General features: G+C 38.8%; 1 protein-coding gene across 6 annotated transcripts in view; it reads right to left on the reverse strand.

The window, feature by feature from the left end:
• Window positions 1–14,071, reverse strand: part of cdk11b (cyclin-dependent kinase 11B) — a 54,679-nt gene that overhangs the window by 2,711 nt on the left and 37,897 nt on the right. For all 6 annotated transcript variants that reach the window (XM_042098220.1, XM_042098218.1, XM_042098222.1 and 3 more), the window contains 8 exons: window positions 13,571–13,669; window positions 13,267–13,338; window positions 11,380–11,588; window positions 10,631–10,721; window positions 10,241–10,468; window positions 5,598–5,719; window positions 5,370–5,477; window positions 2,196–2,312 (listed from right to left, as the gene is read on the reverse strand). In XM_042098220.1, the coding sequence (XP_041954154.1) occupies window positions 2,196–2,312; window positions 5,370–5,477; window positions 5,598–5,719; window positions 10,241–10,468; window positions 10,631–10,721; window positions 11,380–11,588; window positions 13,267–13,338; window positions 13,571–13,669 (1,046 nt within the window). The remainder of the gene's footprint in view (window positions 1–2,195; window positions 2,313–5,369; window positions 5,478–5,597; window positions 5,720–10,240; window positions 10,469–10,630; window positions 10,722–11,379; window positions 11,589–13,266; window positions 13,339–13,570; window positions 13,670–14,071) is intronic.

A 14,071-nucleotide genomic window follows, 5' to 3' on the forward strand; every position in this document is an offset into this window, starting at 1 on the left:
CGCGTTGCAGGTGTAAGTTTAACGATAAACTTGAGGCTGCTGAAGTTGGGATGAGCAGAAAATAGTAATTTTACCCATGCCGTAAGTCATTACAAGTCATTACAAGTGAAAGGGGCAAAGTTCTTGAGTCTCGAATCAATAGCATTGAAGTCCAAGTCGAGTTGCAAGTCATTTCTAATTTTGTCAAGTCTGAAGTCATCAAAATCGTGACTCGAGTCCACACCTCTGGCTTTGACTAATCTCTGCACTGAAGTGTGCGCTAAATACACAAAATAATGTATTGCATAGTTACGTAAATAAAAGCTAGCAGCTACATCTAAATCCAACATTTATGTTGCTAATGACCTTTCTTCACTAAATATGTGGAGGGGGCTGTTTACATCCTCTTCTTAGTGACTTGAATTATTGGATGTTTTGGAGTAGCCATGGTACTATGTTTACTTACCTGGTGGCTAGACTGGCTACCTCATATGTTCAGTGTCAAGCTAAAAAAGCTGTCAAAGAAACTGTTCAGAACAGGTCACTTGCTGCACTTTTTAACTCTCCATTGTTAATTGCAATACTGCACTTTATTTAATTTTCAAAGGCTTGTAAGCTACAGTTTGCACCGTTTCAATAAATGGAACAAATTTTCGACACATCTTTCTCAACACATTTTGTCCAGCATTTGCAACCTGTAGACTCTGTCCAGTCAGAGACATATATTGTGTAATTGATGTTTTTAGTTTTCAGTTCAATTAATTCAATCCAAGTAAATGGAACACTCACAAGATGTCACCAAAATCCCTCTGTCCCCTTTAAATCTTTCAGAAAATGATGTAAATGTATCGAACTATATCGAATCGTATCGCTGGCTGAACATCATGATATATATCGTATCGTGAACTGAATATTGTGTATCATATCGTGAGATTAGTGCGAGGCCCTTTTCACTTATTCACTTGTCTAAGAGGGGGAATTTTATAGCCTATAACATTAGCGGAGTCACATAGGCTATTTGGCCATAATCCGTTTATCATAGGCTAGGCTACATCACGAATCCAAACTTGTGTAACAAAGCACTTTAACAGGGGGAATTAATTGGACATGAATCATTGTGCTGAACGCTATTTGTCAATGAGCAGAAACACACTCGACATTCAAACTATTGATAAGATGTGCACTATGGAAACTGGTCTGTAGGCTAAATACTTGGACAAATAAATGACATTGACTCACCATATCCTGACTCAGAATAAAAAACATTTTCTTGCTTACTTTGCCGCAAACTCAGCCATGAAATCATAGACTATACCTGCAAGCTGGCCTAACGTCTTTTTGAATTCATAAAAGGGCGAGCCCGCTAGTCTCTCCTGTGACATGGAGGTGCGAAAATAGTTTTTAATAGCTTGTTCAACTTCGAAAAGCTTCGTTCACCCGATGCCAGTCACTGATCGCAATTTAAAAGTTCGGGAAGGTTCATCTTTTTAAGTTTTAAGTGCAGTAGCCTAGGCCTATCTGTCCCCTTTTGAATTATATCTCGAGCCTATTATGAGGTAGCCTACAGTGTGTTATGTCCTGGGATTCGGACGTGCTCCAAAAGAAAAAAAAAAAAAACTTCGGGATAGATTTGTATAGATGGTTATGAGGAGCAATACGAGAAAGAAATTTGATGATCATTGATCGTTGTTTTGGGACGTTAAGCCTTCCCTACGTGTCAGTGAAGGAGATTGAAGAAACATGCCGTCACGTCGATAACCTAAAGATTCTTAGTGATTATGAGGAACAATATGAGAGAAATTTGGTGATCACTGATTGTTGTTTTAGGACATTAAGCCACGTTAAGCTTTTTGCTTAGGCTACAATAGGCGTTAATGAAGAATAAACGCTTAATGTCATCTTTGGCCAGTGGTGAGGCCCATTAGACGCGAGGCCATGGGCGACGGCCCAAATATTGCTGTTTTCATGAATACAAAAGTTGGGTGACCCTACCTCCTAGAATATTAAAATGGGTGACCCTCCCCTCAACAAAGAATAAAAAGACATGACTCTCCCCTATTTTCCTCCGGTGGTCCATTCCATAAATACCGAACGGTCCCTAATCGAATTATTCGAGTTACACCTCAGCCTTAATTTCGCCACAGAAAAATCCTGAAACACTTTAATAGAAGCCCGCTCTGGTGTGGAAATACCTTTCAAAGGCAATTTGTACTTACCTTAAAGATTTTGTTGATCTGGTCAATTTCGGATTTCCCTGGGAAGAGGGGTTTCTGAGTAAGTAGCTCACCAAAAATGCAACCGACAGACCACATATCCACCGCTGTAGAGTATTCCTTTTGGGGACAAACACATTGGAAGATTACATGGTTGGTTTGTCTCACCAGTAAATCTCAGCAGTGTCCACAGCAATGTACAGAAAATAACATCTATTTAGAGTACATGCATCACCATCCATATTTATTGGTACCCTTGGTACAGTTCAGTAAAATTAGTCAAACTTGAAGTGAAGCAATTTTATTGGGAGAAAAAAAAATACCTGAAATAAATAAATAAATTTATTTTACAACAACAGCTCTGATAAAAACTCAACAAATAAAAACTATAACAAAAAAATAAAGGACTTAATCACACAAAGTAGGCCTACTATTTTACTGACTATAAAAATAATAATAATTATGTAGGAAGTTTAGAACCTAGAATTGACCTGCACACTACAAAAGTGCACAGAATTCAACACAAATGACTCAATACACTTGGAGGAGGTATGAGTCCTTTCTTTTCCAGATATCTTAGGATTTCGCCGTAGTATCGTGATATTTATGGCAGATATCGTATCAAAGTCATAATTTTGGTATCGTGACAACACTAAGGGGCACTAACCTTGTTTTGAAATAAATGTCTTTTAATCGCAACGTCTTGAATAAGTACTTCATTACCCACAATCCTGAACAATCCCACAATCCCACAGTGATGCCTCTGATTGGTGGAAAGGCCGTTATGATCATAGTTTGAAACTTTATCAGCGAAAATTATTGACAAAGATGGCGAAGTCTTTTACTGCCTATGGCGAAAATCTTAATGTGAATAAAAACTTTCTAGACGAACATTGGTACTTGTATCAACAAGGATTGTGGTTTATATATCACACAAACTTAGTCAGGGCCAATACACCATCAAATAGAACACTGTAAATGCTAGTTTAAACACTTAACTTTTCAGGTAGCCGATAGGCTAATCATTAGCCTTTCAGACATTAGAATGTCATCATAATGTTGCTAACATTAAAGGAACCGTATGTAAGAAATGTAATTCAATTAATCATAAAATGGCCCTGATATGTCACTAGACATTAGGAAATCATGTTAATTTCAAATACTTATATCACTGACAACAGAAGTCCGGCCAGGATATTGTCATTTAAAAAGTTGCAGCCCTCAACTGATGTTGATGTTGTGTTTTGGCCTGATGCACCACCCTCCACCTATCTACTAGTCACAAAGTCAGTAGTGTTTCGGCATCCGGTTTGGCAACCTGGAGTCAGGGGGGAGGGGGAGGGGATACACCGCTCTACAGTAATTTGAATTTTATATAAATTTAATATAATGTTTTAGTGACCTTGTTGTTTCTATGAACATGAATTGTTGTTTATAGGAAACATCAACTTAGTCGAGGCATAAAAAACCCTGTATCTCAATAAGTACTTCAACTTTTGAACTAGCTAGCTAGCTGATAGCACATGCAGCTGGATGCTACCACCGGCTAGCAGCTAGACACTGCAGTAAAATGGTTAGCAAACCGTCCATGCCCCCGTGAATATTTCACTGTTTCAAGGACGAAATCAAGAGTGTCCAAAGGGGTGAAAACCACTTTAAATCGGGTCACATTATTGACAGTTGTGTGTCCGAGGGTTAGCTTGTGGGTTTTGTAAGGCCCAGCATGAGGGACAAGACCTACAAAGTTGTGTGGTGAGTTTTGCAGGGAGGTTGGTAATGCTAGTTAACATTAGCTAGGCTACTAACTGTAGCCTTCATACTGTACGAGTCATATCATCAACCATTAACCTAGAAATACTTCTTTGTACATTTAATGAACATTTTGCGTAATAATTCACAGCAAACTGAATATGGTGGTGCAAGAGCAGACCATGCACCGGTCTATGCATCAGGATGGCAGTCAGATACGAAGCACTGCACAATGTTGCTAACGTTAACCGCCTTCACACACACGATATAAAATACACGATGGCAAATATAACATTCAATACCAAAACACGATTATTTGCACGATTACTCCTGAAATATCTGCTATTAACTGCACATTCACTGTATAAAAATCACTGTTTGGAGGAAAGGGTTCGCGTGCTGTCGCCAGTTGGAAATGATTTCGCGCTGGTTCGTGCTGCTTATATATTATTCAGTGAGGCGCGGTGGTTTATGGGATGAGTAGTTCCTTCGCTCGGAAATGAAAATATGTACACAGTCTTGTACCTTTGACTTTTTTTGATATGTTGTATGATTATGAGTTACTCCATAGCTGATTAGCCTAAGACATGCTCTAAAACTCTTTAGATACAGATTTTTCCAAAACGTCAATGGGAGAAATGAATGGGAAATTAACTTCCGGAAACTAAGCTCTCTCGGAGGAGGGGCGGGACTGTGATGCTCTATATGGACACCTCCTTTGTATCCGCAACCAATCGCGAAAGTTCACAGGCGAGTCTAGGCTGAGAACGGAATCTCATTGGCTGTGTTCCAAGGCTGTTTTCTCAAATTGAGTTTTTGTCCTTTTCCAGCATCTCAGCCTTTGTAGCACCTACAGTATGTACACCAAACTTTCCAGTTATACACTTAGCAGTATTCTGAAGATATTTACAGAGGGATTTGTTAATAAATCATTCCTGGTCTGATTTGTGACATTTTAATAAAAAAAAAACAAACATTTTTTTTTAAGGCTATGGACAGTATATTTTGATTTCCTAGGTAATGAAAGCTAGATATCCTGAAATCCCTCTGTAATTTTATTTTCATCTTGTGTGTAAACAAAATGAAAAAAAAAAAAAAAAAGAATTTTGTACCTGGCTTTATCATATGTTCAGATCTATCTACCGAAAATATAAGCAACATTGCACATATTTAATGAGATGATGCCTAATTTGCATAATTAAACATTCGAATTTCAAAGACTTGTAATACATTTTTTTTCCATACTTGTGTAAGTAATCACAATTTTACCCTAATCACCTGTAGTGTCTCGCCTTAAACCCAGAATAGACCTAACAGTATACATTAGAGCAATTCCTCTGGTGCCACAATAAATCACCAAAAAAAGCCTTTTTATTCAACTTTACCAGGGGTGCCAATAAATCTGGAGGGTGCTGTAGTCAGACATACCTTTGCTCCAAGCAGGAGCTCAGGTGAACGGTACCACAGAGTCACAACTACTGGTGTATAAGGTTTTAGAGGAGAGCCATATTCCCGGGCCAGGCCAAAGTCTCCAATCTAAATCGAAATCACAGATACATAACAGAAAGTGTTCAAAGTTATCAAAACAGTTCAGTAAATTATTACAGTAGGTGACTAGAGAAGCATGTTTGTGTAAGACAGTTTAGGAAGACACACTTTCAAGATGCCTTTGTGGCTGAGAAGCAGGTTGGATGTCTTCAGGTCACGATGGAGGATCCAATTGTCATGAAGATGACGAACACCCCGTAGCAACTGAATCATCAAAGTTTTGACCTCACCTGCATGACAGACATTAGTGTTATTTTGTTCAATTAGTTCAGTATTTTGTTCAATTAGTACAGTGTCTATTCCTTTGTGTGGCATGTTGTTGAGGTCAAGATCCGCCGGATGTTTTCCTGCTTGCAAGCATACCTCATCAAGAAACGCCATATTGTTGAGGTCAAGCATGTATGTATGTATGTATGTATGTATGTATGTATGTATGTATGTATGTATGTATGTATGTGTCAAATATTTATTTAATGATATCTTTCTCCTTTCATATCCACAAAATGTCACCCTTGACACTGCACTCACTTACTGCAATAACTTACTGCACTCACCTGCCAAATGTGAATTTGGTCAGATGAAATGATTGAGAAATATGTGAAGAACCGACAAAAAATTGGCTTGAGAAATATGTGAAGAACCGACAAAAAATTGGCTAGATAAATCTGGCAAAAAACAAAAAGGCAGATAGCTGTTCTTGCTCAAATGTTTAACAGTTCTGACTGGCCCATTAAAAAAAAGTCTTCCAACAGCCCATCACATTTCAGAAATTTTATTCATACTGGTGAATAACATCTATGTAGATAATTTTCCCAGTAGGCATTTTAACTAGGACAGCAATAAATACCAAATATTTTTTTTCCCCATTCAGAGCCATATAATAGTTAATTTTATGTGTAATGTTAGGCCTACACTTTCACTTTTATTCAATAATTTGCCTGAAATTGTTAAAGGTGAAATCAGCAATCATACACGATTTCAAGCCCATTACATTTTTTGTCTCATTCAGCGAACATCTCATGATCCACTGGCCATTCCGTGGCATTGTAAAAAAACAAGTCTCTGTAGGCAGCCCAGGCTCCGAAAAACAGGAAACAAAAGTGGGGGCAGCCTGTGACCTAAACAAAAACAAAACACTGTGTGGAGTTTCTCTGGGAATACTGAAGGGAGGGGTGAGCTACCTCTCTGGTGTGTTTTCTTTGATTCTTGGTTAAAACATAACGCATGTTGTTTTTGGACAAAAGCGTTTGCTAAGAAATATATTTAAATATATACATAAAAATAAACAAATGTGACATCATGCACAATTGCTGACTGCACCTTTAAACTAAATTCTTTGAAGGTTCCAATGCAGCTTTGTTTTGTTTTGTTTTTACTACTGGGTTTCCCCTACAGCTGCGCAGAATATTTGACACAACTGTCTTAAAGGAACACGGCAACATTTTGGGAAATTAGCTTATTTGGCATCTACCTGGGAGTTAGGCAAGATGATACATCTCTGTACCTGCAGTAACTCAGTCTGACGCACCCATCCTTAGCCTAGATCATTAAGGTAGTTGGAACCAACTAGCCAAAAAGCTCCAAAAAAACTCCAACATGTTCCTATTTACATGTTGTTACTAGTATAATTACAATGTTAAACAAACAACAATATAAAATAAGACAGTGATTTTCTAAGCATACATTCTTGGAACTATATTCTGATTCAGCCGAAGTACTGCTACTTCGGATTTGCAGAAGTAACAATGGTGTTTTTCAGGTGCTCCTTGCAAATCACTCCGCCCAAGTAGCAATAAATAATCTGTTGGTGATTTATTGTAATCTCACAATGAAACAAATTAGGAAAAATGCAATCTTGAAGGGATGCAAATTTATTTTCAGAAAAAGGAAAATCTCATAAAGAAATAAATATTTTTTACGAAAATACGTTGCTCACAATTATTGGCACCCCTGAAAAATCTTTTATACAAAACCTAACAGAAGCATGTTAATATCTAATTTCAATTTATTTAAGTTAATCAGAGTGTCTGTAAACTTTCAGAAGTAGTTCATGACTTTCTTTTTCACTATGGTATGAAAATAAAGTCACAGAGAGGCTAAATCCTCTAGTCATTTTTTAACATCGGAAAGACAAGAGAATACACTAAATTTAAATAAAAAGAAAGTGTGTTGACATTTGTATGTCAGAGAATGTCTATGAAAACTAGGTACTTTGAAAATGCCTATATTTACAGTTAAAACAATGATTAAAAGGTTCTAATCATCTGGAAATGTGACAAACGAGTCCCCTCCAAAAAATCTTCAAAAGTGACCTCACTGCTAATAGATTATTTAGAGGGCATGCCAGGTAAACAGCCTGTTCAGTCATTTTATTACCAATGTAAACGGCAGGAGTTACTGAATGGTACAGTGACTTTGTCTGGAAGTGTGGTCTATTGTCAGCTGAAATGAAAATTTGGATAGAAACACTTTAGGTGTGTTTGGCATACATAGAAGAATGGCTATACTGAAAAGAACCCCATGCCTAATGAGAATTATGGTGGAGGGCCTGTGCTATTGTGGGGCTGTTTTTATTCCCAAAGGTCTTGGGAACCTAATTAAGGTGCATGGCATCATGAACACCAAGAAAAACCTGAAGATTTTCAAAGGAAATCTGTCAATCTAGGCCAAGACACTAAACGTTGGTTATGATTGGATCATTCATCAGGTCAATGAACCAAAGCAAACGTCCAGATCTAAACAAATATGGTTTGCTGAACACAAAATCAAGCTTCAGACATTGCCATCTCAGCCCCCTGATCTACAGTAAACTCCATAGAAGAACAGTGGGGTGAGTCAAAGAGGAGAAAGCACAAGTGTGGACCTAGGAATCTGGACGATCTGGGGAGATTTTGTAAAGATGAACGGTCTTAAATCCTTTGCTTTGTATTCTCCAATTTTATGGGGTGTCATTGGAGAATATTACAAGCTGTTTTATTGGCAAAGGGAGGCTTAAGAAGGTATTGCAAGCAGGGGTGCCAATAATTGTGAGCGACGTGTTTTTGTTAAAAAATATTTATTTCTTTATAAGATTTTTCTTTTACTCAAAATAAATTTGCTTGCCTTCTTGGTTGGATTTTTCCTATTTCTTTCATTGTACAATAAGTCACAAACAGATTATTTTTTATACCGGATTTTAGCCAACTTTAGCAGAGGTGCCAATAATTCTGGAGGGTACTGTATCTGTGGCGGGCCGCCATAAAATCAACACTGGCCGGCACACAATAATGTTCTATGTTGTAGGCCTACTATTTAAATGAGAAAATACTTTCATTGAGCTGCACTTTTCACGCACACAGCCTTTCCTTGCTCCGCCCCACTGGACCGCCAATGGACCCTCCGGCCCTCCTCTGCATGCACATGCACATCTAACAAAACATCAACAATTTCTAAGGGCTAAATTGCTATTAAATCCGATTAGCATCGTGACCATGCTGCAGAAATTTGTTCAAAACTGCTGCATTCAACTCTGCTAAGGTCTAATCATAACATAGTAAATTGGGGAGACCAAACTAAGTTAAGTTATGCAATAAAGCTGTATATCTAAGCTAACGTTAGAATACCGTTTGGATGTCGAGCTTAGCATGCTTAGTTAGAGCTCCTTGCAGGGATCTATTCATTTTACTGACTCCGACACTGAATCCCGATATAAATGGAAAAGTGTTTTCCAAGACTCAAAAAGGCTTGTCCCAAGGAGAAGTATGATCCTTTATTTTAACTAACTACATATAAAACATTATGAATTGCATCCACACATATCAGTAGCCTTTTAACTGTGTTAAAACTGCAAGCCTTCCTTCCTCACGAATGTCTTAGTGACAGGCACGCCGTTATACTGAACTCAATTAGACTATACACCTACGATGTACTGATATCAAAGATACGTGTAATAGTTTAGCTCGCAGGCAGGATGTGGACTATGCTATTAAGCATTCATTCTAAATAATAATTTCGGTGTTGAGCTATTTCATACACAATTTCATACAAATAGTAGGCTAGTGCACAATTGCCTTAAAGCTATTTGTGATTCTTTGGGTCGGGGGAGAGCGAGGTTGCAAGGTTCTCCGAAGATGAGTAGGTTGCGGTTGGGAAGGCATGCCATTCTCCCTATTACAAGTCTCTATTCTGATGAAACTTGGAGTCTATACTTTTAAAATCTATATTCTGGCTGTGTTTTACATCATCTCCAACAATCTAATTCTAATAATGTAATTAACAGTAGGATTGGGTGGCATTTCTGTTTAAACAGTTATCAATACCACATCTGCTAGCTATATTTTCCTTGTATTGTAGGTTATTTCAGCAAAATGCTTGGGAAAGCAGGCAGTAGATTAATTGAGAATAACTGTCACTGTGTTATACATCAGAAAACACAATCAGACAATCAGAAAAATATATTAATTACAGAATTGTATGTGTGACAACGAAGCCAAAGTGTCACGATAAACAATACTGGAATATTTACAAGCCCTGAAAAAAGGGAAAAATATGTCTTACAAAATATGTCTTACATCTAGTTACTATATGATAAAAACAGTGAATGGACATCCTTATAGACTTATCGCAAAGCCTGGTGCCTAAATATAGGCAGATGTGGTGTTGCAACATGGTCCAACTCCCCATTTTCCAAAAGCCCTTCCATGGAAGAATGTACACAAAAATAGGCACAAAGGCAAATGAGACACTTCAAGACTAAGAGTGAGTTATTTCACCTGGAAGAAAGGGCTGCTTCATGGTTTCCATCAGGCTCTTAAGGTCATGTTCCACGTAGTTCATCACAATGTAGATCTTGTCCATGTTGCTTCCAACAACTATCTCACGCACAGTCACTATGTTGGGGTGCTGGGCTTTCAGAATGGTGTTGATCTCCCGCAGTGACGTAATAGGGAATCCCTCCTTCTCCTTTTCCATCTTCAATCTCTTCAAAGCTACTATCTCATCTACAGGAAAAACAGTTTTTTGTCATTGTACCCAACAATATACATACATATGATTATTATTATTTTTTTTTTAAAAATCAGCTGGTCTTCAGCACTGGTTTACTGAAAACACATAAGATTATATTAGGTTTTTGCAATGCATTCCAATTGATGTGCAGCTACCTGTTTTTTTGTCTTTAGCTCTGTACACCACACCATAGGTTCCCTCCTCGATACGATTTAGACACTGGAACTCTTCCACACTGCGACAGCCCTACAACAATACAGAATTATATTAGGACACAAATAATCTTATTAATACAAATGTTTCACTTCTGCACGCAGTCATTCTACTGCCCATCTAGGGAGTACATTTTATGGGTGTCATTGCAATGTATCATTTAGTCGAGTTTCCATGACAGGTATTCGGCCCACTACCCAGTTAAAGGGGACAGGTACAGGACTGCCTCGCTATTCAGCCCTTTCAGCCGTTGTGTTTCCACAGCGTTGTGCGGTCTTCCACTCATGCCTTGTTCACACACACACGCACATCTTGCACCACTGCAGTTTTTCGGAGCTGCACTGGTAGGTACTTGTTTCAGTCCCACGCAAACAGCCGAGAGCCCCTGTGCAGTTTAGTTTAGGCTAGTCAGTTTCTCTGTGCTGGAATTACAGGCAAATCTAAACATACACAGAAAATTCTAACAAACTAACTAACTAACTCTTGAAACTATTAACTACAATTAATGGTTAAGGTCGCGGTCGAGTTTGGAGTTCGGTGAACAATTAGAAAGACTTAAGTTGAATTTCAACAAGTCTCTATAGGCAGACTATCTACATAAAGTGTTAACCAATGATCTATTTGTATTTTTGTGTATTAATCAAATTATAGAGAGCAAGTGCAAAACAAGACTAATTTCATGACTTGTCACCTGAAGGGCAGGAAGGTATTTGGGTAGCTCCTTCTTTAACTCCACCGGAGAAAGAGGCGGTGAATTGGGAAGGTAATTCTCTTCAGGTGTGGCTGACTGTGTATTGGACTGCGGTGTGAGCTCTTCAGCACACCCTTCATCTTCATCGAGGTCCTCATCCTCCTCTTCTACGCTATCCCCAGAGTCATGGTCAAAACGTGATTCAATTCCTAGAAAAAGTAGCATTATTATTGACACGTTTACGCATACCAACTGAGCAGTTGAAAGCCACATTGCACATATGCATTTCTGCTCTCTAGAAGGACCATTTTCAAACCACAATCCAGACTTTTTAAATAAGTCATTCAAATACATTAGGTACAGATGGGCTATTGTGTGTTAAGTGGGATGACATCTTTATGATGGGTTCAGGGGTGCAAGTCACTGATAGTGCACCACTCCCTGGTGGGTACGCCACAGGAATCTCAAATGATGTAGCCTCTTCCAGAAGCATAATGCAACCTGCCACAGCACACACATTGTTCAGGAATGTTCAAATAATTTCACAAACCCAAGATCTTGCCCTGGCCTTCAATTCCCCAGATTTCAACCTACACAAGCATCGGCAGAATGTATTGTGGCGTCTGTTGATAGCAGCATTAGCATTATTAGCAATGTACCTCTGTCTGCACTTAAAATTAAACCGTTATATCCATCAACAACATTTAGATCATGCCTAAAAGTTTGCAGTCGGCCTAATAATACGTGTAGATTACTGTAAGTAAGCAGGGATGGTGAAAAACAAGATTTTCGCCTCAGTTTAAGAATCTCTACAGAAGGCAGGTAATGATGGGACGTCATGACCTACAAGATTTTATTAAGATTATTGTGCCTGAGTGAGCAATGAAAGCACCGCTATAGCAAGCTCATAAAGCACATAGCATTATATTTATCGTCACATCTGCTTTCCAAGACATCATCCACAATCATGTATTTTTCTCACCTACAAATTACAGTAATTTGTAGATCAGAAGAAAAAACCCCACAAAATCAGAAAGCTAAACTAAGAATGTGTGGATGGGAAATTGGGTAGAGATGCTTTCCCAAGAATGTATTTTGTTGGTATAAGTATAAGTATATATACTCTTATGATCCCGTGAGGGAAATTTGGTCTCTGCATTTATCTCAATCCGTGAATTAGTGAAACACACTCAGCACACAGTGAACACACAGTGAGGTGAAGCACACACTAATCCCGGCGCAGTGAGCTGCCTGCAACAACAGCGGTGCTCGGGGAGCACTGAGGGGTTAGGTGCCTTGCTCAAGGGCACTTCAGCCATTCCTACTGGTCGGGGTTCGAACCGGCAACCCTCCGGTTACAAGTGTGAAGCGCTAACCAGTAGGCCACGGCTGAGAGCAGTAATTTACAAATAAAACGTTGTTTCCCCATGAAGCCCCAGAGTTGTCGCATTTATGAGCTATGAGCTTTGTTGCGATTCGCCCGTTGTACAGCAGCAGGTTCAAGTTGTGAGATTTGCATATGAAAGAGGTGACAATGGGATTTTGAGGTTCTCTGTATGACCATTTTACCCACCCAACAACTGCTGTTATTTAACTATGCCAGGGTAAACTCGGTTTTGCATTCTATGCCTCCTTTAAATAACAAACATCTGGATGCCATTACAGTGTCCTTAGTTTAACTCATAGTTTATTATGACCTTTAGCTCTCATTGGGATTTTACTCATTACAGGTAGCTTGTTCCTGGGGTGTGTGGAAGATTCGAGGAAACTAGGTGTAAAACCAGTAGGCTGGGCTGTGGTTTAGAGGGAAACATTCAGGACTCACATGAGTGAAAAAGAAAAACACACTTTGAGTTTTTTTAATGTAATCTCTAGGTGCGCTCCTACCTGTTAGAGCAAGGTTGCCATTTTCTTTCTCCTCTTCCCCCTCCTCGGACGGATCTTCATCGGTCATATCGTCTGAGTATATAAGACCACAAGCTTGCATTTATAAACTTGAAACTACTTGCTCTAAAATGTATTTTGCTTCAAGGAAAAGCAAGGAAATGAAGATCAAGGAGATCTATAGATCTATTTGTCTTCTGTGTTATAAGAATTAAAATAATCCCCCTTAGAAGGAATCAGTGTGTGTGTGTGTGTGTGTGTGTGTGTGTGTGTGTGTGTGTGTGTGTGTGTGTGTGCATTCGGTGACCTGCACTTTGTTCTGATCCAGCTGAGTTTGAAACAGACTCCTCTTCTTCTTCTTCACTCTGGCTGCTAGATTCATCATCTTCAGAGCCTGAGCCAGAATCTAATTCAAGAAGTAAAGAACAAAATGTTACACTTTTAACCCTCTAACATCCATCATCAGCTCAGAATTTGTTTAGGATTTGAACATGTGGACAGGGGTCAGCATGGGGCACCCTGACTGGTCTGCGGCTGCGCAACCCCTATATGCAACAAACGGCAATGCACTGCATGTTCTGACACATTTCTATCAGAACCAGTATTAACGTTTTCTGCAATCTGAGCTACAGTAGCTTGTCTGTTAGATCACTGCGCCATGAATTTATACAAAAGTTAAGAGTTGGTGAGTCTCGGTAGCCTGATGTAGCCAGAACTCAATTCTATTCAGAACATGAGTATGGAACTGGAGTATTGGGATGTGATTATAGGGTGACTTTCAACCGATACAAGGGAAAAATGCCTCTGC

This window comes from Alosa sapidissima, chromosome 7 (assembly GCF_018492685.1).
Source record: "Alosa sapidissima isolate fAloSap1 chromosome 7, fAloSap1.pri, whole genome shotgun sequence".
Lineage (NCBI taxonomy): Eukaryota > Metazoa > Chordata > Actinopteri > Clupeiformes > Clupeidae > Alosa > Alosa sapidissima.